Raw genomic sequence first — 26309 nt, 5'->3', positions numbered from 1 at the left:
TTTTTTTTTTTTTTTTGTAAGTGTGTTTGTGCGTGTGTGCGTGCGTGTGTGTGTGCGTGTGTGTGTGTGTGTGTGTGTGCGTGCGTGTGTGCGTGCGTGTGTGTGTGCGTGCGTGCGTGAGAAAAAAATAAAATAAATAAATAAGAATTCCCATACCGTTCACCTAAACCGAACACTTCAAAATCCAGCCAGAGTCGTGGGGCCGCCAGGAGACCCGAAGGGGGACCAAAGAAAAGAAAGAAAAGCGAAGCCCAGCACCGACCAGACACCACCCACCGGGCCACTAACCTTTACCAACCCCAGAGACATCCAAACTCCAACAAATCAGGGAAACCTCAAGGGCCCAAAGGAGAAACTGAGGAAAGGTAGAAAGGACAGACGAAGCAGAGTGAGATCCACAGACACCAGCCTCCACCGAATCAATGACCTGAGGGAGAAACAAATTGTGTCTGAGTCTCGATAGATGCTGGTGTGGTGGATCTAGCATGCATGAAAATCTCCACCAAAGAGGGGAGCCGTCGACCCCCGCCAGGACAGAGCAAGCGCAACACCTCAGGGCCCCCCAGGCCGCGGCCGCGCCAAAGGACGACCCCCGGGCCCCGCAGGGGCCACCGGCCGGAGAGCAAACCCCGGAGCAGGAGCGCCCCCCACCCCAACGAGGCCCGCGCCCCCAACCCAACGCAGCAGGACGGGGCACTGCAGGCCCACCAGGAACCCCACCGGCCCACAACCCCCGCTCCCCGCGCGACCGCCCCCCGGATACCGGGGCCCGCCCGAAGTGCCCGGAGGCCCACCGGAGCAGCACAACACCAATCCCGCCCACTCCCCCGGCCCCCGGAGCGCCGAGACCCGGGCCACGGATGGAACCCCCGGCCTAGGGGAGGGGGAGGAGGGCGGACAGGGGAGGGGGAGGGGACGGGGGAAGGAGACGACAGGAAGGGCAGGAGGCAGCGGCAGGGCCGCAGAGAGAAGGGGAGAGGAGGAGGAAGGGCGACGAGGGAGAAGGGACAGGGAGGCGGAGGACGGGCGGGGAGAGGTGAAGAGGGAGAGGAAGCAAGGGGGAGGAAGGGGGAGGGGAGAGGGAACCATGGGGCACCCCGGCGGCCCACAGGCCCCGACCTGCGTCGCCGGACCCAGAGCGACGGACCGCGCCGGGGCGGCGCCGCCCCGGACACCAAGGAGAGCCCCGCAACACAGCACCCACCACGAGACCCAGGGAACGACCAAGACGCAGCCGCCACCCAGCAGCCAACAGAGGGGCAGACCCGCCCACGCCCAGCCAGGGGGGACAGCACCTGTAGAGTTAGTCCCCTGGCATGCAGTGAATCCGAATATTAGCCTTTAGTGCCCATTGGAGGTGAATCTGCTCGATCCTGTTGACAGCAACTGGGTTCCTGACTATAAAAACACAACCATTAGTAACAAACTGCCAAATGCAGAGACATCAATGTAAGTTATCACGATGTGGTGGCTCTCGCTAACAGGCAGAATTAAATAACCAGAATTAGGTTAAAATATTCTATATACGTAGACCATATTTCTATGAATTTTGATATTTGTTTTTTATTTGAGGCCGATATTTTTTCCATTAAAATGTGATTTATGAGGAGGTTAGACCATTGGTCGATATTCAGAGTTTGTTTATTTTTCCAGTTAATAAGAATTGTTTTTTTAGCGATAGTAAGGGCTACAAGTGTAGATTGAAATTGTTTATGTGGTAGGTCAGTTGTTGTTAGGTCACCTAGCAAACACAAGTTTGGAGATAAAGGTATCCTATAGTCCAAGATAGCGGAAAGTTTTTCTAAGACTTTAGTCCAGAAATACATAACTGGGGTGCATAACCATAAAGCATGAAAATAAGTGTCTGTAGTGTTTTGTAAACACTGGAGACAAATGTCGGAGTCGGAGAGGCCCATTTTCTTCATCATGTATTGAGTAATGTATGTTCTATGGATTATTTTGTATTGGATAAGTTGTAAATTTGTGTGTTTTGTCATTTTAAATGCATTTTCACAAACTTGAATCCAAAAGTCAGATTCCGGAGCTATAGACAAGTCTGTCTCCCATTTTAAGATGGGTAAAGACATTTTATCCGTATATGAAAGTAACTTATATATTTTTGGAAGTTTTTTTGTTGTTGTCGGAGAAAGCTTGGTAATATCTTTAGCTAAGCCAGGCGGTTGGAGCGTACCCTGAAGTGTTGGAATTTGTTTCTTTATCATATTTTTAACTTGCAGATAATGTAAAAAATTTCCGTTTGTTATTTTGTATTTTTGGAGCAAAGATGTATATGATATAAACATATTATCTGAGAAGAGATGGTGAAGATGTGTGATTCCTTTCTGCTCCCACACACCTAAATAAAACGTTTGGTTGTTAATTCGAAAGTCAGGGTTATGCCATCGGGGAGAAAGCCCACAGGGCTCCACTTGGGCTTTTGTAATTTCTAATGCCTTCCACCAAGCAGTCAGGGTGGCGGAGATCATTGGGTTTTTAAAACAATTATGTCGCTTAATTGATGTTGTAATAAAGAGTAAATCTAGAAGTCTGAGGTTATTACAATCCTTCTGTTCTAGTTCCAGCCAACAGTTAGTATCTCTGTTGGGTTGTGCCCATAGAACGATATATTGTAGCTGGTTAGCTATATAGTAGTACATAAAATTTGGTGCCTCTAGACCACCTTTGGATTTACTTTTCTGAAGAGTAGATAGACTAATCTTTGCTTCTTTTTTTTTTCCAGTAAAATTTTGTAACGGCTGAGTCCAACAACTGGAACCATTTAGCCGTAGGTTTAAATGGAATCATTGAGAAAAAATAGTTTATTTTAGGTAAAACTTTCATTTTAACGGTGGCTATTCGTCCTATTAAAGAAATAGGAAGATTATTCCAGCGTTCCAAGTCACTATGAATGTTATCCAGAAGCTTGCAGGGTTCCAAGAATTTTCTGTAATAGGTAGAAGTGTTGATTTTGTCCAGTTAATAGAATAATCTGACAACTGTGAGAATTTAGTTATTAAGTTAAATACTTCCCCTAACTAAATCGCCGGGTTTTCTAGATAAAGTAAAATATCATCGGCATATAGATTAATTTTATGTTCTGTTACCCCAGAGTGAATTCCTTGAATCCTTCTTTCCTGGCGTATGGCTATTGCAAGTGGCTCGATAAATATTGCAAATAATTAAGGGGATAGTGGGCATCCCTGTCTTGTGCCTCTCTGTAAAATAAAGCTCTTAGATATAATCCCGTTAGTAGTAACTGTAGCTTTGGGAGAATCATATAATACTGACACCCAGTGGATAAATGATTTCCCAAAGCCAAATTTATTTAAAACAGCAAAGAGGAAGGACCAGTTAACTTTGTCAAAAGCTTTTTCTGCATCCAACGATATAATAACTGCCTTCTTATCATGCCGCTGTGACATGCTAATAAGGTTAAAGAGCCTCCTAATATTATTAGTAGAGTGACGATCTTTAATAAAGCCTGTTTGGTCGCTATGAATAATTGTCGAGATTACTGTTTCTAATCTAGATGTGAAAGCCTTAGTAATAATTTTGATATCAGTGTTAATTAGTGAAATCGGACGGTAACTTGATGGAAGGGTGGGGTCTTTTTCTGGCTTTAATAAAAGTTTAATTGCTGCTGTATTCATGTGTGGACGTATGTAACCATTAGTTTTAATTTCTGTTACTACTCTTAAGAATAGCGGAGCAAGCATTAACCAGTAGTGCTTAAAAAATATAGCCGGATAACCATCTGGGCCAGGTGCCTTGCCATTAGGCATACTATCTAGAGCACTGTACAACTCGTTTATAGTAAGTGGCGCTTCTAACATATCTTTATATTCAGTAGTTAACTGAGGCATATTTAAGCTACTGAGGAATGCCTCAATATGCTCAGGGTTAGGTTTGTTAGTTTCTGAGTATAGGTTGCGATAATAGTTATAAAAAATTTGATTAATTTCTTCTGGTGATTGTGTACATTCACCAGTTGTCCCTTTAATAGCCGTTATAAGAGATTTTTCCCGATTGCGTTGAAGTTGGTTTGCAAGAAATTTACCTGATTTGTTATTATATTCAAAGTTGTTGTATCTCAATTGTTGTATTATAAACTCTGTCTTTTTAGTTAGCATTTCGTCTAACTGTATTTTTGTATTTTGTAAGTCAGTCCATATTTGGTCATTTGGGTTTATTGCGTACTCATCCGTCAGTTGTTTAATTTTATCTTCCAAGTCATTTTCAAATTTTTGATCCTGTTTCTTTTTATAAGATGAATATGATATAATTTTACCTCTAATTACTGCTTTCCCAGCTTCCCAGAGAAGAGATGGCGATAGGCCTGGAGAGTCATTTATTTCCAAAAAGTCTGCCCATTCTTTCCTTATAATTTTATCAAACTCTGCATCGTTTAGCAGAGAGATGTTAAAACGCCACGTTGGTGGTGGTTTAAAGGTATAATCAACTTGTAGGGAAAGTGAGACTGGTGCGTGGTCGCTAATAATAATAGGATGTATTTTTGTAACAGTTTTATCAGCAATAGAGTTATTTGTAAGAAAATAATCAATTCTTGAAAAAGACCGGTGTACAGCGGAAAAGAAGGTAAATTCCTTCTTATTTGGGTTTTTAAGTCTCCAGCTGTCGACGAGGCCAAAATCATCCATATATTCCCCTATTACTTTAGTAGATTGTAATCGCCTTATACATGTTGTGTTATTAGAACGGTCTAAAAGTTAATAATTCTAAGAAGGTGTCAATTGGAAATGCTGGAGTTTGGCTTTAATTTAGATAATGAATGTGCAAAAGGTGAGAAATGAGAGAGAGAAAATAACAGACTGAAAGTTTTGCATTGTGCATATTGAATAGAAAAGGCTTGATGGTGGAGATTTGGCCAGTTTGTGATGAGCAGTTTTCTTAATGATGGGTTACTGACCTCACTGGAGACAAAATACCCAAATGTGTGATTAATTTCCCCCGCTTTCAACTTCACTTGGGTGAACAAGCTATTTTTATTCAAAAATATCACTCATCAGAAAGACATTTTTTCTTCAAATCAACACTTAAGGAGAACAATGACATGGATGGACAGTTTTACACAGGGGAAAAAAGGTTTTCCTAACTGCAATATGGCAACTACTCGTTTACCTCCGACACGATACAAAGAGTTTATACATACGTGCTCCTGAACAACATAATTTTTTTTTTAACAACCCTGATTTAGTACTGATAAAATGTAGTCTGCTTATGCGTCACATTAAAAGGTTTTGTCCATAGATCTAGTTGCAGCCCTGTTTGACAGGTAATGTATTGTGACCATGCCCAATGGTACAAACTCTGTTGGAGCTTCCTTTGACTGTATGAAGTTGCTATAGATTGCCAAAATGAACTAATGAATTAGATGAGGTAAGTTGAGCTACTGTCTCAACTTGATGACTATTTTTGCTGGACTTACCCCATGGTCACCATATTGAACTTATTATCTCACACACAGCTATGGTTCACTTTTAGGCTAGCTTTAGTACCCAGTTTTGCAGCTCATGGACAGCGCTTGACATTAACACCAGCCAGTGCACCAAATGTGGTTGAATTTCATCAGCGGCAGGTGATGAAAGCGCTCTGACTTGCCACTTTGTCGGGTTGAATTTTATATTCAGAACCACATCACCTATAGCCCTCAAAGAAAGGTTATGATTCGAGACGGGCTGCTTCTATTTCAAGCAGTGCAGCATTACAGGCTATGCACTAGTGACGAAACAGACCAATTACATGCGAGTTAAGCCATCCCATGTGACCTTATTCAGCCAATCAAGTCTGTATCATCAGTAATCACCCACTGTAGCACATCAGACCATAAAGAGAAAGATGAAAGGCCACAGGAGAGAGACTCAGAGCGGACGTTGATTTAAAGATGAGAAAGGGAGACTGTTCAGGAAATTGCTGACAAAGGAAGAGAACCTTTGGAACAAATGATATGCTTAAAAAAATGGAATGTCCAGTTATTACAAACACATACTGTGTAAAGGTCATTATGAGACTGAACAAATGTTTCCAACGAACATAACCTTCAAAAAGTTCAATTTTTATTATTTGTTCAATTAAAATATGCCCTTTTTCCTCCACTGTTGCCGTGATGTAAACCTAAAAGGGCAAACTCAAACGTTTTACTTTATTTTTTTATGAAGTTAAGCACTTTATTTGAACATGTCCATTCTCCTTTTTTTTTTTAAATTTACTTGCTCTTATTTTCCTCCTTTTGTTTATTAAATGAGAGACCAGTAGTTCTGCTCATAAGTTTGATTACCCAGGCAGAGTTTGTAACGTGAGCCATTCTTTAAAGAAAGCATAAAGCATGAGGCTTACACTAATTCGTCTTATTTTTAATGGGATTCAAATTAAAGTCTAAAAGCACAACCATTCAACAAAGCATTTTCACAACTAAGGACAATTTAAAGTCCACAATCAGCATACCATACATGTTTTGAGAATGTTAAAGTAAAATTGACCACTTAGATAAAAGCCATACAAGCAAAAAGAGAACATGCAAATATCACACAGAAAGCTCAGAGCCTGGATTCAAACTGGCAACTTTAGAAGTGGGAAGCACCTGTACAAAGCACTCTTTTACCGTGCCACTACATACATGAGTGTCAGGCCCCACATACAGTATAATACTTGACAGAAGTAGTAAGTAAAAACACGAGGGGGAAAAAAAGAAAATCACAAACTAGATCAGAATATTATTTTTCATTTGAAGCTTTGGGCTCATTTATCATATGGTTGTTGCTACCGAGGGATGAGAAGCTCTCAACGAACGTCTCATCTCCCACATGGTGAGCACTATATATAGAGCACTTGGATTGTTGTTTAACAGATGGCAGCGAAGCTTTACAGGCCTGATTTCGTTCAACAATACACTTAGCACACTCTGCTCTTGACAAACTAAAATTGTGGCTTGAAAACAGGTCATGAGTTGCTGCCATTTTAAGGAACACAGCTGAATAAATATTATGGCACTATTTGAAGAGATTTCACAGAAATTAACACATATAACACAGAAAAGTAAATCATCTTCATACTTCAGGTGGAGTTACTTGCTAAAGCATAAATTGACCCTTGATGGAAAACTGCTTTTCTTTTTAAGGAATAATAGGTAACTGTAAATATTCATAAAACACAATACAAACTATTGTGAGATTATTTTCTTGTTATTGTCATTTTCACAAATTGATATTTCCATGCCCTTTGAAATTAGCATAACTCATGGTAAAATCGCTACACTAATTTAACCATATGGTTTTGACTGACATTCAACAATTAGAGCCGGTTCAACAGAAATACAGTATATATTGTCAATGAAGTGATTAAAACTTCCAAGGCTGTCTGCACTTGATTAATAGACCGTTAAGTGAGCAAGTGGAGATACTTGTGGTGTTATAAAACATGGTTGGTTAGCTACAAAGTGTTAACAGTACATTCATGAGTACAAGTAAAATGAGCTTCCATCATCAATGATACACTTTACGATAAGCACTACCCTAAAAAAGAGTCCGATTATTTGACTAACTGGGTAATGATGGACAAATTAAGCTTTATGAAGCACTTGTGATATATTTTGACTCCTTGAGATGGCACTCATGTGAAAATGTAATCAATTTCCATTCAACTACCTTTATCTGTAAACTATGAGCACTTTCTAGAGGAGTAAAAATATATTGAATGCGCTTCATGAAGCTTCATTTTCCCATCACTACTGGCCGATTTTGACCAATTAACAGTAATTTCCGTTTGAGGTTGATAACATTCTTTCCATAGGTTCAATGAGACATTTGACATTTTTATATATTTCAAGAAATGGATGATCAAATCTGATCAGAGACTTCTCGAGTTTAAATGGGATTCCCTTAAAAAGCCTTCTACCCTGAACCATTTACACGAATATTGGAGGTAACCATCATGCAATGCAACATTATCACTAAGAGCAAGCAAAAAAACTCCAGTGATTTACTGTCAGTGTTACTAATATGATATTAAAGTTGAGGGTCATATTGGATGTCCCCAGTGCATTAGCATTTATGTTTAATAGGACTTATTATTGTTCTGCTGGAGCAGCAGCATCTCAACTGCGGAGAGTAAGAGACTGAACAAATTGGTGAAGAAGGCGGGCTCTGTTTTGGGCTCCAGTCTCAAGATGGTAGAGGTGGTAGGCAACAGGAGAATGGTGACAAAGCTGTCATCTATCCAGGATAACAATAACAATAATAATGCCTCAGATTTATATAGCGCTTTTCTAGACACTCAAAGACACTTCACAGAGGAATGGCTACATTATTCATGCACTCACACATTCACACTGTGGTGGTGGTAAGCTACTTAAGTAGCCACAGCTGCCCTGGGGCAGGCTGACGGAAGCGTGGCTGCCAGTGTGCACCTACGGCCCCCACCAAACATTCGCACCTTCCATTCACTGGAGCCAATGTGTGCGAGGTGCCTTGCCCAAGGACAGAACAACACAGGACATGGGGAGAGCAGGGATCGAACAGCAGATCTTCTGGTTACTGAACGACTGTCTCTACACCCTGAGCCACGGCCACCATAAACGCCTCCCACCCCTGTGCGGGACTGTTTGAGCCATGGAGTACGTACAGTGCATAGACTTAAGTTACATTTCTCTCTCTAATGCTTCGTATTTTAGCACTCTTTGATGCCACACAAGCGTCACAATGAGGGGTATCTTGAGATGCACAAGAGCAACCGCGTTTTTTGAGACTATTCGTCTGCACTATGTTCTGTCAGTACACTTGGGTGGTTTGCACTTATCTAAGTGGCAGTGTAATTTTGCCATGTAATTAGCTCTTTTTATTTTGTGGATGGAAAACAAACAGACGTGAAATTCAGTGCTTGATTTAGGGGAGACTGGGGATACATTTTTTAACTTCCTATATTTTGAAACAGGCGTCGGACATAGACAAATTCTAGCAGCAAATCATGTGGACTCATTAGAGGAGCATCTTGTCATGCCTCAGTCACTGTTTTGTCTTAAGATAACTTTAAACTAAAGCAAGTATTAGCCAACATGGTAGTTTGGGGCAACTTGTCTCAGTCATTTTGGGGTTTGTTGTCACATATGCAAAGACTTGGCCAATGAAAAATGCACCTCTGGCAACTCTGTTTACATATGTCAGAATTGTCCTTTAGATGATGAGTCTGAAGAGTGAGGAAATTAGTTTGCTAGGTTTTGTTTCATTGTTTAAAAATTGATTTTCCAGTTGTTGTTGGAACTACAGTCTGCCTACATGTCAGGACTGGTTTAAGTTTCATGATGAATCATCCATCAATCCATTTAAAATCTATTTAATCTCAAATTTCTAGTTTTAGGGAAGCTAAACTGGGATTTGAGGCTGAGAACTATGACTTACATGCCAGCAGTTCCTTAGGACTTAAATCTATTTCATAATTTTTTATTTTCAAAGTTTGCTCAATGACTATGGTAAAATGTCAAGATCAATGATAAACAATTTCTCTGGTTGTAAAAACAAAACAAAAAAAGGAAAACAGGTACAATTTTGTCCTTGTTTTATTAGTTGCAAAACCCAGTGTGACATCTTACCCCATATAGTGTGATGATTTACCCTTTGGCGGGGCAACATGTCACATGTTCACTCCCTCTATTTGATGGCTTATAACTCTGCACTGACACAAAGTATGGAAATGGCATGAATACAAAAAATATACCTGAGACTTTGGTCTTTTATCTGATGTATACATTTTGCTTATATATGATGTATTGATTCCAAGAAATATATTAAAGTATGAAAAGTGTTACAAATAGCCCCGGTCTCCCCCACTAAATGTTTGTGAATGGAAACAGATCATGTCTGCCGAATGGGCAATATACTGTGCAGTTCATTTTATGCATTTTGGGAGGAGTATATGTAAATTGATGAATTCAGTACACAATGTGATTTATCAAACCTGAGATGAATTGCGATAGCTTACTTTGCATCTTCACATAACGTGTCTGAAAGACAGGTGAAAACTGTCATGTTCAGCAGGGCCAGCAGACTGCAGGCAAAATGAGAGGTGGTGAGAACTTTTCCACTTGAGTAAACTTTTTTTGAAATGCCAGAAACAAAAACAAAAAGTGTTGAATGCACACCCAAAGGGCAGTTACTTTGAATTCCAACACATTTTGGATGAGTTAAATCAAAGAAATTGTGGCTTTTAGGCAGTTGCTTGTTTTCCCAAATGAGAGATTGATTTCTTTTCTGTGGCTCTCAATTACTTCAAACTTAATTTTGCTCCCATGGTGAAATCAGGTCCTTAACGTGCAAACACTGCTGTTTTGTATAAGTTTAATTTGTGAATAAGGCATATTCCAGGATAGATGCTTCCTCTGTGATTGATCCTATTAAATTAATGCAATTTCATTCACTAAGCTTAATTTAAAATATTAATGTCAATTAATTATATTGTAAAAAATATTGTTCACTATTATGTGTTGCAAGCCATACCAAATCCAAACTATGGACTGTTCTAAGCTCACATGTATACTGAACTCATTGATATCCAAGAACGACTAAAGCTGTCCATTATAATCAAAGTATTCAGTGCCAAGGTTGTGTTATGTCGTAATGATTATTTTTTATTTTATAATAATAATAATGCATCAGATTTATATAGCGCTTTTCTGGACACGCAAAGACGCTTTACAATGGGTACATTATTCATACACTCACACATTCACATACTGGTGGCAGTAAGCTACTTAAGTAGCCAGAGCTACCCTGGGGCAGGCTGACGGAAGTGTGGTTGTCAGTGTGCACCTACGGCCCCTTTGACCACCACCAACCATTCAGATACCAGTACACTGGAGGCAATGTGTGTGAAGTGTCTTGCCCAAGTACACGACACATAGCTTGGGGAGAGCGGTGATCAAACAGCCAGCCTCCTGGTAACTGGACAACCGGCTCTACCTCCTGAATCACGGCTGTATTATTATTATTATTATATTTTGGTTTAGGTCTGATGCTCTCTTGAAAGCTCTTGAGGACCTGTAATGAGCCAAATTGCCAGCAGAGGCTAGCAACTAGTAGGTGCAGCATTTTTGATCGAAAATTCCCTCTTTTTGCCAATTGTACAGTGAGGGCAGGCTGACTTCACTGTCATGGCTTCCGCAGCGCAGTCAACCGACTTTTAGTCAAACAGAAATTGGCAGTAGTCGTATGTGTCATAAAAGCAAAAAGTACAACAACGCTGGAAATATGAGCCCGTCGTGAACAGCCTCTAATGGCTGAAGGAGCTGGCCTGGCAGTTGGCGTCACAGTACTTGTATTTCACTAAATATTTTATTAATTTGCAATCAAAAGCGGTACTTAATGTTGAATTAGCTAATTTCAAAGAATGAATCCACTGTTCAGATGTTATCAGTGTCACAGAAGAAAAAATATTAGCATCGAATTAACTGATTTGCTTGGTATGATTTATTACACAAAACACATCCTCCCTTTCCCCCAAGATACAGTTACAGAGCTGAAATTACAGAAGACAAAATAATAAGACTACAAAGTTGGCTAATACATCACAGCATATTCTAGAACATTTGTGATGCCTTCCTGAGGTTGCAAAGCGAAGTAATCACAGGGTATCTTTACAGTATGTCCTTTCCTCTAATGCACTGGAAGTCTGGATGTGCCTGTTGGTATTTCAGCAGCAGGCTTGACCTTTGCCTCGACCATCGTAGATGGTGTTTGAGCCTCGGAAAAGGCCACTAGCAAATGGATGCAGACCTTAAACAGCCTCCACGGTTCTTAATACCTTGTGTGGAGAACCCCTATTCAGAAAAAGGTCATCTCATTCTCTCAGTTGGGCTTACTCAACCGCCTAACTACATTCTCCATTTAATGCCAATTTGAATGTGAATTGTTCAAAGATTAGGACTGGACTGTTTTAAAGCTTCATATTTATTTTGCCTTTGTGTATGTACTATTGTAAATGCCACTTTTTTTGTTGCAAAAACAATAAGACAATACATTATTATTTGGGGGTAGTATTTATTGAAGGAGTTTAAAGATCTCTTAAGGACAAAAACTGTTGAGCAGATTTTTTTTTGCGAAGAATAGCTCAATAGTGCTGAAATTATTTAGAAAATTATATGACAATATGTTTTTTCTGTTCTGCTGGTTGGACTATATACAGTATTTAAAATAGCATGATCATGAACATAACAAACTAAGCAAAAATAAGATATAGTTGCAGTAACATTTTGTGACATTTGAGTAAACAGATAAGTATCATTTCAATTCTTTATACTGTATGTCTGCATACTGTACTGTAATGCAGTATGTTCAAGAAGATAATAGCTAGGTAATATTTCGAATTTATGAGCCAGTCGTCAATCTACCCATTATGATTTATGTCAACGATCATACGTCAGGGTTAATGACCAATGAGGTGAACAATTGTTAGGGATTAATGGACGATATGGAGGCGTGAACCAAGGCGCCCATTAATCCCCGATAATTGACTGACCAGGACGAAGCCGAAAGTCAAACAACAGGGGCATTAACTCCTTTATACCATGGTCACTTGTCAATTCTGTCCTACCAGGTTAAAAGCCAGAATAATAACAATAATAATAAATAATAATAATTAAATGATACTTCCACCGTGGCACTTGCTGTAATGATTTCCGGAATAACCGGATAGTGGATCCTACAAACGCAGAGACACAAAGGGTGTGGAAAGACAAATTTAATTGTACACAACGGAATTCTACGACACAAAGCGCTGGACAAAGCCAGGAGAAAAACAGTTAACAAAAGTCGCTTGCAAAGGAGGAGGAGTGTTGGCAGTTGCAGTCCTTATAATGCGTTGATTTGTGAATGAGAAACATGTGCGGCGCAGGAGGACACGGCCATCTACTCAATCAGAGACTGAAAAAAAAAAAACACAACTCAATGAAAGCACAACCATAACACTTGCTCAACGAGGCAGCGTCGGCCCTCGTCTCATAACGTAACCTACTAGTGGCCGGGTTACCAGGTATATGGCGTGTACGACACAAATAGACTTTTCTTTAAAAAAAACTAAAGGCACACTTTATTTTTTTAAATAGATTTTAAAATATACACTGAATGCCTTGTCTAGGAGTTCAAGCCAAAGTCAAACCAAGTCTCATGAAAGCCAAGTCAAAGTTCAGTCGAGACTTCCAGAAGTTTTTGCCTAGCAAGTCGTGAATCAATGACCCCAGTTGACTCAAGTCAAGGTCATATATATGGCTCAAGTCCCCACCTACTGCCTGGGATATTTTTGTCTGATAACTTCATCACAAACACAGGCAGGCTATGATGTAAAAAGAAAGCAATAACTGCTGTGAACGAAGTCCACACATCTTCGTCTGGACCTGTAGCTGCCCAATAAGGTGCCAAATGTGAAATACACGTATAATGTTCAACACAGAGCAATGCAATCACAAAATACAGCAAACATAAGGAAATTACAACAATTCTTTCAAATAATCCATCTTTTTCCTCTGACTGCCTGTGCTTCAAAACTGAATAGAAATGTAGAATCGCAAGGGACATGGGATAGCTCTGTTCTCTTGTAAATGCATAATTTGAGCCTATAAGGTGACAAAAGTTACATAGAATAGGTTAAAAGATTTCTCAAGTATTGTAGCAAACACCATGTCAGTGAACCTTCAACATTGCTTACATGTTCCCAAAGACTTATTTCCAAAGCACCCATTATTATTGCTTTCAAAATTATCTACTAAACATATGCATCATTGAGCCTGAGCTTCATTCAAACTATCCTCATGTGATTTGTTACTCCTTCATTGCATTGCAAATTTCAATGCATGAAAATCTTTGAATCGAGCTTGTTAATGAGAAAAAACGATGATAATGTGATTTGCTCATCAAAACAACTTTGTTTATCTGCATAGGCTAAGCTTGTTAGTTTGTGAATTGGTGCTTCTACACAAGCTTACATGTGCTGCTGTGTGTCTATATCTTTGTGTAAAGTATTGGTTAAGATATTTGTTTTGTTTTTACAAACAAAACTACTGTAAGTAGATATTAGAAATATGCATCCTATATTTCACCTATCATAGATGCCCCAAATTAATACTTTTGTCATTGTCATTTCTGCAGGTCTCCTTTGTATGAACTAACATGGACAAAGTGGTCGTCCTTCTCCTGCTGCTGGGAATCACGCTTACAATGGTCCATGCATGTCCCAAATACTGCGTGTGCCAGAACCTCTCAGAATCTCTGGGGACGCTTTGTCCCTCCAAAGGCCTCCTCTTTGTCCCGCCAGACATCGATCGTCACACTGTGGAGCTTCGACTGGGCGGCAACTTCATCCTCAAGATAACCACTCAGGACTTTGCCAACATGACAGGTCTGGTGGACCTCACCTTATCCCGCAACACCATCAGCACTGTCCAGCCTTTCTCTTTCATCGACCTGGAGACCCTGCGATCGCTTCACCTTGACACCAACAGACTGACTGAGCTGGGGCCAGATGACCTCCGAGGTCTGATCAACCTGCAGCATCTGATCCTCAACAACAATCAGCTGAGTCGCATCTCCAAAGCGACCTTTGATGACTTCTTGCTTACGCTGGAAGATCTGGACTTGTCATATAACAACCTACAAAGTGTGCCTTGGGAAGCCATCCGCAAGATGGTAAACCTCCATCAGATGAGTCTGGATCATAATCTTATCTCATTCATTGCCGAGGGAACTTTTACAGATCTAGAAAAACTGGCTCGTTTGGATCTTACTTCCAACCGTCTGCAGAAGCTCCCACCGGACCCAATTTTTGCACGTTCCCAAACAAGCATTGGCATGAGTACTCCATACATACCTCCGCTGTCTCTAAGCTTTGGTGGAAACCCATTGCACTGCAACTGTGAGGTGCTTTGGCTTCGGAGGCTCGAACGAGAGGATGACATGGAAACCTGTGCTTCTCCTACAAGTGTAAAAGGACGCTACTTTTGGTCAGTTCAGGAGGAGGAGTTTATTTGCGAGCCTCCCCTCATCACACAGCATACAAACAAATTGCTCGTGCTAGAAGGCCAAACTGCTAGTCTGCGCTGCAAGGCAGTTGGTGACCCAATGCCAACTGTGCACTGGGTTGCCCCTGATGACCGACTGATCAGCAATTCTTCCCGAGCAACTTTATACGAAAATGGCACCCTTGATATTACAATCACAACATCCAAGGATTATGGAACCTTTACATGCATAGCTGCAAATGCTGCTGGGGAATCCACAGCCCATATAGAGCTGTCAATCATTCAGCTCCCTCACCTGACAAATGGTACAAACCGTACCGCCCAGTCCAAGTCTGGTCTTTCAGACATAACTAGCTCTACCAAGATCAGTAAAGGGGAACCTAAAATTCAGCCTGAGAATGTGGTCTCTGTCTCAGAAGTGTCCTCAGCTTCAGCCCTGATTAAGTGGACTGTAGGCAAATCAACACCAAAGGTCAAAATGTATCAGCTTCAGTACAATTGCTCTGAGGATGAAGTTCTCATTTACAGGTAGGAATTGGCAATTAATTACATGATAGCAAAGTGGTCTCTGTTGTCGAAGTAGCTAATGGAATAGGCTTTAAGCAGTTATTACCAGTTTTTTCTTCTATATTCTTCCAAATATTTCCTTTTTTCCACTTTGGTCATTTGTTTATCCTTTGCCCTTAACCATTAATTAGAAATCAAACAAGAAAGGATTACATACTTCCACTTTAATAGTCCATTAAACATTAGCTTGGAGACTGCTTTTGAAAATCTCTGAGCTCTGTGAAATATATTTCATACAACAAATGAGACAGGAAAAACAATAACATTCAGCAAAGATAATTCAGCTGGAAAACAGAAGATAGCTCAAAATTTTTTGTCCCGAGATGTGATTTCAAAGTAGCAGTAGTATCCGTTTTTTGCAGAATATGTGTACCTTTTTTTGCGCTTGTGATCCCAACATCCCTTTCTCGAAATTCAGTATTTTATTGGACTCATGTGGCTCGGTAAACATAAACAATTAAACATATTGAAATGGTTCCCCCTGAGAATAACCAGCCTTGAATCGCTAACAACACGCATGACAGGTTGATTGGACACTCCAAATTGTCCATAGGTGTGATTGTGAGTATGGTTGTTCATCTCTGTGCGCCCTGCGATTGGCTGGCGCACCAGTTCAGGGTGTACCCTGCCGACTGCCTGAAGCCAGCTCCAGCAACCCCCACAACCCTTGTGAGGACAAGCAGTTAAGAAAATGGATGGATATATATATGTGTGTGTGTGTGTGTGTGTGTGTGTATATATATTAATACATATATATATATATATATATATATATATATATATATATATATATATATATATATATATATATATATATATATATATGTGATATAGTTGCTGAATATTGCGATATTTAACATCTACCTAAAGAAATAAAAAAATATTATCAAATGAAACAATGGATAATATTTCATGTGGCAAAATAAGCAAGCTCAATCCATTCTTAGTTAGTTAATTGTAATTACCCTGGATAATGTTCAACTATTGGATGGTGATGCATATTTAAGTTTGCGTCTGACTGGTTAAATTCAGGTAAAAGCAAAATTTCGTATGAAACTTTTTGCATGTCTTTTTGATGTGCATATTGCATGGACCAATATCGTGAAATAGATATTTTTCAATATATTGCCTAGCCCTAATTTCTATGTATAAAAGGTGCTATACAAATAAAGCTCAATTTTATTTTATTATCTCGCTTGTGAAAAGAGGACATACTGTAGAGTAAATCTCAAGATCTCACAAATTTTGAGGGGAACAAACCCCCAAATTGGCTAGACACGTCTATCCCTGCAATGATGATTGAATATCAATTGTAAGCTAGTGGGGGAAGGAGAAGATTGCATGAGTTCCCCCACGCATGAGGAAAAGTAGTTTATTCCTCATTATGGAAAAGGCAATTAACGATGAATAATGAACTGCAGCAATGTTATGTGTGCAGTAGAGGAAGTTCAGAAGGATCAAAGCTAAGAATAGAGATAGTTGAATAGCAATATTGCCTATTTATAGATCATTCTTGCGCTTGTTAAAATTTAATTTTAGACATATTTAGCAAATTTGCAAGCGCTACAAACATCATAAATTTAAACTTTTTCTGTGACAGGTTTAATTTAAATTGGGTCCATCAGAGTATTAAAAAAAATGATGTAAAAAGCCTGGAAAGTAAGAGAATTTCAGCAAAGCACAGATCTGAGCAAATTAAAATCCAATGTTTGACAGTAGCCTCCAAAATGTATACAAGTTTGGGACTGTTTCTTGAGCAGGTGTAAAATACTTGCAAAATACCGCTTCGTTCTTCGTCAGCTCTCTTAACAGTCACTCTGGTTAAGCTGCAGGGATCCTTGGGGAAGACTGGAGAAAGTTCTAGATAACATTAATTGCAACACTCCACTGATCCGGGCTTTATGGCCCAGTGGCTCGAAGGAAACCTCATGAAAGCCCCAAAGCAGTTTGTAAAAATACCTCAGGGACTTTCTGAATGTGGAAAAACAAGCAGTTTTGTCGAATGGAACTAAGATTAAACTCTTTGGCCCGCTGCACACCGAGCGACATGGCTGAATGCAACTGAACTGGATAATCGCGGACAAATTTCAGTCGGCCACTCACACCCGTACATCTGACACTTAATTAACCCTCGCACATATACCAACTTGTTGAAAAAAATAATTGTTCTTATCAGAAAACAACATTGAGGCTTTACATATACTGTTCTGTATTATTATTTTATTTTTCAATGAGCCACAGAATGACGTGATTGTCAAGCAAGAAGAAGATTGCCCTTGCCGCAACAGCTAAATTATAATAAAACAAAGAGGGGAAATGTGCAAAAAGTGAAAATGAGAGTGTAGATATTTAAGAGGCTGTTGCCGATGATTGCCTCATTACTGACTGCTCTAGTACATTTCGGCAACAGATGCTCTCCAAAAACTAGTTGCAGAGCCCCTCACACTAAAAAACACTTCAGTCGTGTTGGCTGTGTTGCTCGGTGTGCAGCGGGTCTCAATTCTCAACCAAGTGTTTGGAGGAAACTACTGCACTGTTCATCATCTGGATGTTTGTCATACTGGGACATTCTTCTATCGCCACAATTGACTGAAAAGAGTCTTTGTGAATGCACAGACAATGACATGATTTTTTTCTTCAGTGCACAACAATCTTGAATGAATCCAAGATGTTTTTGAGAAACTGTCAGTTTACATAAATTTGAGCAACCTTGACCTTTTCTAAGATGTTCAACATTTAAACGACATCATAGTCCACAAAACCTACAACAAAGGGAAACAACAAATACTGATCATAATTTTTTGAAAGCCAAACTCACCCTCAAAAGGTTGCTTTCGCCACATAGAACACAAGCAATGGTGTCCTTTTTCACAATGAGCACTGCATGGCAAAATATTTTACCATTGTTAAATATGTATTATTATTTAGTTGTATCGAAAATCAACGGACTCTACGTTAATAGTGTAGGCAATAAATGTTTATCCATGCCCTACAAGCTCAAACACCTTCAAGTTTAAGTTTAACCAATAAGTCAGCGGCTATCTATTAATCATCTGTGAGATGGAAGGATGCTTGTTATTTTCCATGTAAAATGTCAGCTTTAACATATTTTGTCATACAGTATATGTTTTTAATATTTGCCTTAAAGCTGCAGTTTCAAGAAACGTAGTTTCTCAAAAACATCTTTCAATAGAAGATGCACTCAGCATTAAAAGACAAACAAACAAAAAACAGTGGGTGTCCTTTGTTGATATTGGCGAAACTATTAACCTGTAATTTATCACCGCTGCAACCAAGGGACAACAGTCAAACTTGTGTTATTGACTCGAGATTGTCAAATTGTCTCATTTTATAGTACAAGAATAAAAAGTGATAGGATGGTTGTAAATTGGCTTGATGAAACAATATCAAGGCACTTTATGCTCATATCATTTGACCCGTTGTTGAACTATGTTGGACTACAGGGTTCCCTCGCTCCATCACGGTTCGGCTATCGCGGCTTTACTGTATTGCGGATATTCATTTGTGACCATAACTTTATGTATCGCTTTGGACACACCTTCTCATGCAATGCATTTTCTTTATTTTCATGACTTTTTACATTGTAAATTCTCACTGAAGGCTTTAAAACTATTAACACGTGGAGTTATGTACTAAAAAAAAAGGTGAAATAATTGAAAACATGATATTCTAGTTTCTTAAAAATAGTCACTCTTTGCTCTGATGATTATTTTGCACACTTTTGGCATTCCATCGATGAGCTTAAAGAGTAGTCACCTGAAATGTTTTTCCAATAGTATTGAAGGAGTTCTCAGAGGTTCAATGCCAAGAGTGTGCAAATCAGTAATCAGAGCAAAGAGTGTCTATTTTGAAGAAACTAGAATCTAAAACATATTTTTCAATTATTTCACCTTTTTTTGTTAAGTACATAACTCCACATGAATTCATTCTTAGTTTTGATGCCTTCAGTTAGAATCTACAGTGTAAATAGTATTGAGAATAAAGCAAACACTTTGAGTGCACTGCTTCACTCAGACCGTTCGGAAACTCTGAACAATTTTCAAATGTGCCGTTTGGTTATTCACAGTGCCACAACAAAGGGAGCCCAATGCAGGCAGTTCCAGGAAAGTAAACAGCTGCATTTAGAATTAAAATGAGCAGAGCACGTGCTTCACCAAAGCAGCAAAAGAGAACGGACAATGTGGTAACACTGGCGGCTATTAACTACGTTTGCAGTGGTAACTAAGTTTTTCATTTTACAGGTCTTAGATACAGCTTACCTTAACTGGAATTCCGTGTCACATAGTTGCCAAAAGTTACAATCCTGTTGGATTTGTGCACCTTTTAGATCCTTATATTTGAAAGTGAAACCAAGTTGCCATGACTACTGTTCTTTGTTGTCGTGAGAGGTCATAATGGCTTAATAGAGGTGTAAATCCTCACCTAAAAGAATTTTTTAATTAAAAAACAAAAATAAAAAAGTCAACTTCGACTTTGCGGATTTTGCCTAGTGCAGGTAATTTTTGGAATGTAACCCCCCCATGATAATCAAGGGAACACTGTTCTCATAATGAGTGACCTGTTTAAGACCCCTGTAATAAACTGTCAGCATGGCGATGTAATTTTTTATGAAATATTAGGTATTTTGCTGGCTATTTTTCTAATGCGCAAGTAAAACGCCCGGTTCAGTAAAACGCCCGGTTCAGTAAAACTCCGCCTCTCTCGTGTGGTTGCCGCGCCCCTCTCGGTTCGCAGACTGCACACAAAACTCTGGCTGCGTTCAAGCACTCCTCTGCCGGTTCAGTAAAACTCCGCCTCTCTCGTGTGGTTGCCGCGCCCCTCTCGGTTCGCAGACTGCACACAAAACTCTGGCTGTGTTCAAGCACTCCTCTGCCACGCAAGACCGAGCAGCCCTTGCAGTACAACCGCATCTTCTTTAAATGTGGAAATTGGATGGATGTTTACAAGAAATCTTAGTGGAGGAGGGGAGTAGAGAGAAAAAAAGAAAAAGGGGAAAAAAAACCCGAGTGGGATGCAAATCCGGGACCATCTGCTCACCAGGTGAGCGTAATAACCACTTGACCATTCGTTCAACTAAGTTCAACAGTGCAGAAATTTTACTTGTAGTTTACACAAGTGTCAGCCACAAACTTTCTGGGAATTTAAGACGACCAATTGTCATTGCACTTTGGCATTGCAAATATGAAGGATAATTGATTGCTTTGAATTCATTTGGACAGAAGGTTTACTGGTAAAGGCTACTTGTATCACTATCCTGCGAGCATTGAGTTCTCAGAGAAAGTGTGTGTGTGTTTAGTCCGCATAGGCGGTGCGGGGGTGGGTCCGCACCTGATGACATCATAGAGTGAGCACCTGCTCGTTTTCTCGGGTTGGGAGGGGCTGGTGCTTGGAGAGCAGAATCGCCTAGAATTTCTCATAGAGGGGCGAATGGAGGAAAACACCACTTCAGTGATGTTTTTGGTGAGGAATTAGCATTTTAACATGGCTAAAAGCTCCAAAAAGTTGATCCAAAAACGTATACAAATTTTCTATTTTAAATATTGCCATGGTCCCAAAAACGTATTTATATGTTTTCTTTAATGATTTGTTTAATGCTAGAGCATACAGAATGCTTTGATGCAGCCTCTGACCTGAAGAGGTCACTTAAAGCAATGGCAGTGATTACAAAAAATGGCCTGCAGGTGGCAGCAGAGCAAAAGAGATCAACCAGGGCCATGTTACAACAAGCTCTTTTCCCCAGTGTTTGTCAAAAAATGATGAAACTTAGCTATATTCTAATGCTAAAAACAGATACAATATATATTTTTTCCTGATGAAAAAAAGAGACCCTAATCTAATCTTTCTTTTAGTATGTTCCATTCTTTTTATAGCAATAGAATACAACATTCTGTGGGCCTTTCAAAATCAGTCAAAATCCAGTAAAACAGCCGAGAGCGACGAGGGTTGCTTCAGTGAAAATGGCTGGGAGTGAATGAGTTAATATAAGAACGTGATTTCCCATCTTGGCAAAATGTGACAAATCCCATGTGTACTTTAACTTACATCCTAGACTGATATTTTATTGATGACGTTTCCAACATTTCTCTTTCATCTGTGTGTTTACAGGATGATTCCCATGACTAACAGAGCCTTCGTAGTCACCAATCTAGTCCCAGGGATGCAGTATGATCTGTGCGTATTGGCCATCTGGGATGACAGTGCCACCACGCTCACAGCCACCAACATTGTAGGCTGTGCCCAATTTGTAACCACTGACGACTACCCCCAATGCCAGTCCCTTCACAGTGGTTTCTTGGGTGGCACCATGATCTTGGTCATTGGCGGGATCATTGTTGCCACGCTACTGGTGTTTATCATCATCCTCATGGTGCGCTACAAGGTAACCAGTGGCATCCAGACTATAAAGTTACCCACTGTAAGCAATACTTACTCACAGACCAACGGGGGTATGAACAGGTTCAACGGCGCCCCGCCGCAAGTCAAATCGGCCGTGGTGGTTATGCGTGAGGAAATGGTGGAATTTAAATGCGGATCCCTTCAGAGCAGTATCTCCTCATCTTCATCCTCCTCCAACTCACTGGAGAGTCAACCAGGAAGAAGGGCTGATGACTGCTACAGTATGCAGGGAGCTGAATGCAGCACCCTGCCCAGCAGCAAGTTTCGTAGGCACAGGCACAGCCACAAACCACAACCAAACTTGGACCACCTTTTAGGAGCCTTCACCACAATGGAGCTGCGAGGCATTGCAAGGGACCGTCAAGGTGTAGCTGGCCCTTCCACCGCTTCCAGTTCTATGATGACAGGAGCTGTCGCGCCCCTATCCGACAAAGAACCTCTCCTTGGAAGGGCAGAGTCCACCACCATGCTGGGCCGTCTTCTCGGCTTACCCCAGGAAGGTAAACCCAAAAGGAGCCATTCGTTTGACATGGGTCATGTGGGATCGACGCAGTGCCGTGGCAGCTATCCTCGCAGGATTAGTAACATTTGGACTAAACGCAGTTTGTCAGTTAATGGCATGCTACTACAGTATGATGGCAATGAGGATGATAAGCCTAGTTTAGAGGGCTCTGAGTGGGTGATGGAAAGCACAGTTTGAATACTTTTGGGCGAATTGCACTCGGCCAAACAACACTAGATACTTGATCGAAATCACAGACAACAGAAATACATGATCAAAAGGGAGGCGTGTTCCACATGGGACCAGTGTTTGGGTAATATAAGTTCAAATGTCCTTTTTCAACAAACCACAAAACTTGGACAGTCCTTGACTGTATATACAAAAATATTTCACCTTTCTTGAGTCTTGGATTGCACAGCAATGGCCTGGAATATTTTCCCTCAACTCGGCACATGAGAGTATCACAACCAAAGAGGGAAAAGAATTCTGAGTGGATTTACTGGGTCTTTATCAAATGAATTGACTGCCAAGTGGATTTGCCGCAGCTATGGTGAATGCGATGTACTTTTGTGTGACCCATTGCGTGAAATAAGACTACTTTGGGGGGATTCAAATTTTTACTTTTATCAAGGTTTTTTTTTTTTTATCATTTATACTATTTATTATTTTGAGTGATACATCGAGTGACAGATTTGCAGCTCGGTTATCCAGCAGAATCGAAATATCACAAAAGGTAGCCTTCATAGAGCCATTTCATATCATATTATGTTCATCCACTGTTATTTTCAGGCACATATTAGACAAAGCACAATATTTACCATATGATCCTTTTTCAAGATAAAGTAAAAGACTGAAACACATCAAAACTGACGTGCTTTCTACTTTGAGTAATGTAAGCTTTAAAGTAGTGTTAATTTTGTCAACGAATACTAAACAAAAATAATTTTGTCAGTACACATTTTTCACTGGACTAAAACTAGACTAGACTAGACTACACTAAAACCCTCATTAATAAACAATAACTGGGACTAAATCAGTCTGCATTTTGGTTGACTAATAAGGACGAGATGAAAATGTACTTCACTTCATAAAAATTTGACTAAAATCTACGGACATATTAGTTCATGAACAAAAATTAGACGAAATGTATATGATTTTGTAAAATGTTGTCTCTGCTAATCTTTCACTGTGACACTGTCATGTCATACAATGACACACACCCTTTCAAATCTGCAGTTAGCGAGTGCAACATGCAAAACATGGGACAGACGGGAATTGGATTGATGGTGAAAGGTTAAAAACAAAAGTAAATTATAACCGTAACATTAAACAGCTATAACGTTCCAACAATAATGTTAATCTGACCGCTTACTAATGCAATTTACTATCTCATATCATGATGCCATAGTAGCCACATGCTGATATACTGTAATTGTGTGTCGAGTTGTTTTTTATCAAAAAGATGAGAGAAAATTGCATGAGAAATAGTTTCAGATCTGAAATGTTCTGCTGACAAAAAAAATATAGGCCTACAGGGGTAAAATGATTGTCCTGACTAAAACTAGACTAAAACATTGACAGTTTTTGTTGACTAAAACGAGACGAATAAAATTGTTTTCTTGGACTAAAATCTAAAGACTAAAATGGTAGATTTATAGTTGACTAACAACGGACTAAATAAAAACGGTATGAGTTTGACTAACAATGATAAAAAAGTAACAAGCGCGATTGGAACAGGACTAAAACTGAGACAATTTTTTTTAAAATGGCTGATAAAATTAACACTACTTTAAAGTCATAATTGGGTCAAAGTAGGACAAATGCAGATATTAACTTGTTTGCACACGATTTAAAGAAATGTAGCACAAAACAGATCAAATCATTTTTATCCAATTTGTGTTCACTCTCATTTGCTTTGTATTCCACAGTTAAAGCTGCTGACAAAGGTTAAATGAATCCAAGCATCATCATATATCATAGTTTATTTTTGACAATGACAAGGATATTCTAGTTTGGTTACATTAAAAACGAACCCTGTATAACAAGACTTGCAAAATGAGAAATATTGCATATCATGGGCAAAGTTTCTCAAAACTGTTAAACCATATTGGATGGAAAAGAAAGGCAAAAAAAATGGCTGTTGTGTTATACGTTACTTGAGTTGATTCATCCAATGAGCTTTTTATCATTCATTCACGTTCATTCAGCGCTGTAAATTAGATTTACTTTTAATTAGTGTATTTTTAGAATTACAGCCTAACTGAGATATACCCACTCCCCATTTTGATGCCTTTCTCAATATCCTGTGGGTTTTTGCTGCATCTGATTCTGTTGGGTGTTTTTCTATTGTTTTAATCCCTAGGTGTAGCATTCTGTATATTGGCATATTTTGTACAAATAACTGGATGGAATGTAAACGTGGGGAAATCATTTGGTGGTGTTTTTATTTTCATTGCAAGCAAACAGTGAAGGTGCTTTACTGTGGTGTACTAACTTGGTTGTTTCTAGCTGGCTAAGTGAAATGGCATTTCCCACAAACTTCTTGTTCCTAAAATATCAATTTAAAATCTCACCCAAATCATAGAAACACACAAATATGAATTCTTACTGACAGACATTGTCTTTCCCCCCGCTTATAGTCATATTGTCAAATTGGTCACCTTATGTTACTGTGTTTTGCAGTATCTCTTGACTCCATTGAGTTGGGTTTACCAAAAAGACAAATACATACAATTACAGTATCCCAAGAAGTGACAACATTGTTGATAAATAATACATTTGTATTTTGTGAATGGACAATTTAACTTACTAGTTCTATTTGTGTCATCTTGTAACATCCCTTTTCACGCTGCTAAGAATAAAATTGTGTGCGTGACTTGGTTTAGTCATGATTCCGCGACTCAAGGATTAAAAAGAAAAAGAAAAAACATATGTGTGAAAGCACTTTTGCTAAAAAGAAAAAAAATATATAAAATGTTCATAAATTCCCATGGCTATTGTGTTTTCCTTCAACATTATACACCAGTATTACTCATTGCATGTATGGGTTTATATCCTAAGTGTGCCTGGGTGTCCTTCCCCTCTCACTATCTTTGTTTACTATGGGTGGGCCAAGACATTTCTTTCTAAGATCCAGCTGCTGTAATCAGGCCAGTTGCTGCTGACTCACCTCAGCACTAGTACATGCAGCTCCTTGCCAGGGCCCATTATAAGACCCTAATTCATAATCTGCCACAGTAGGTGCTTACACCAGCACAGAGTAGATGTAATCACATAGTAAGTATAATCTTATAAGAGCTAAATTTTGAGGTAGGCCTGATACCTGATATAGGCCTGAAAAACATGGTTTAACTTTTAATTTATTGATAGTCTCCAGCACTACAGTACTGAAATGTTATTATATAGATTACAACCTAGCAAGCTTTTATCACTCTGTTGCACCATCTCCTGGTAAAATTATTACTTAATCAGCCAACACATAACAAACGAACAAAATTCTGCAATATACAGTTGTGCTACATACACTACAGATATGTAAACTAAGAAGTGCACTGTATGGTGAGAAAAGGCTTAATGTCCATAAAATGCACAATACTGTATTGTAGCAATTGCAACTTTTGACATTTTCAGAGGTTGAAATTGACATGAGTCGAGATGTGCATGTGCATTTTGATGACGAATCATAGCATTTTTTGCGTCATGAAAGTGATGTTTAGCTTTTGTACTGTTACAGTCTTAATAAGTTTACATTCCCCAAGGGTATGTAAACTTTCAAGCACAACTGTGCTTTCCACTAGTGATGGGAAA

The 26309-nt window shown here is 39.4% G+C and overlaps 1 protein-coding gene across 1 annotated transcript in view; it reads left to right on the top strand.

The window, feature by feature from the left end:
* LOC144060275 (leucine-rich repeat and fibronectin type-III domain-containing protein 2) overlaps positions 1 to 25457 on the top strand; it is a 146996-nt gene extending 121539 nt beyond the window's left edge. Inside the window, exons 4-5 of the mRNA XM_077579688.1 lie at positions 14148 to 15544; positions 21710 to 25457. Coding sequence (XP_077435814.1) covers positions 14169 to 15544; positions 21710 to 22700 — 2367 coding nt within the window. The 5' untranslated portion in view covers positions 14148 to 14168 and the 3' untranslated portion in view covers positions 22701 to 25457. The remainder of the gene's footprint in view (positions 1 to 14147; positions 15545 to 21709) is intronic.
* Positions 25458 to 26309: the final 852 nt, after the last annotated feature.

Source organism: Vanacampus margaritifer, chromosome 1, assembly GCF_051991255.1.
Source record: "Vanacampus margaritifer isolate UIUO_Vmar chromosome 1, RoL_Vmar_1.0, whole genome shotgun sequence".
Lineage (NCBI taxonomy): Eukaryota > Metazoa > Chordata > Actinopteri > Syngnathiformes > Syngnathidae > Vanacampus > Vanacampus margaritifer.
This window is presented reverse-complemented; position numbering and strand designations above follow the sequence as displayed.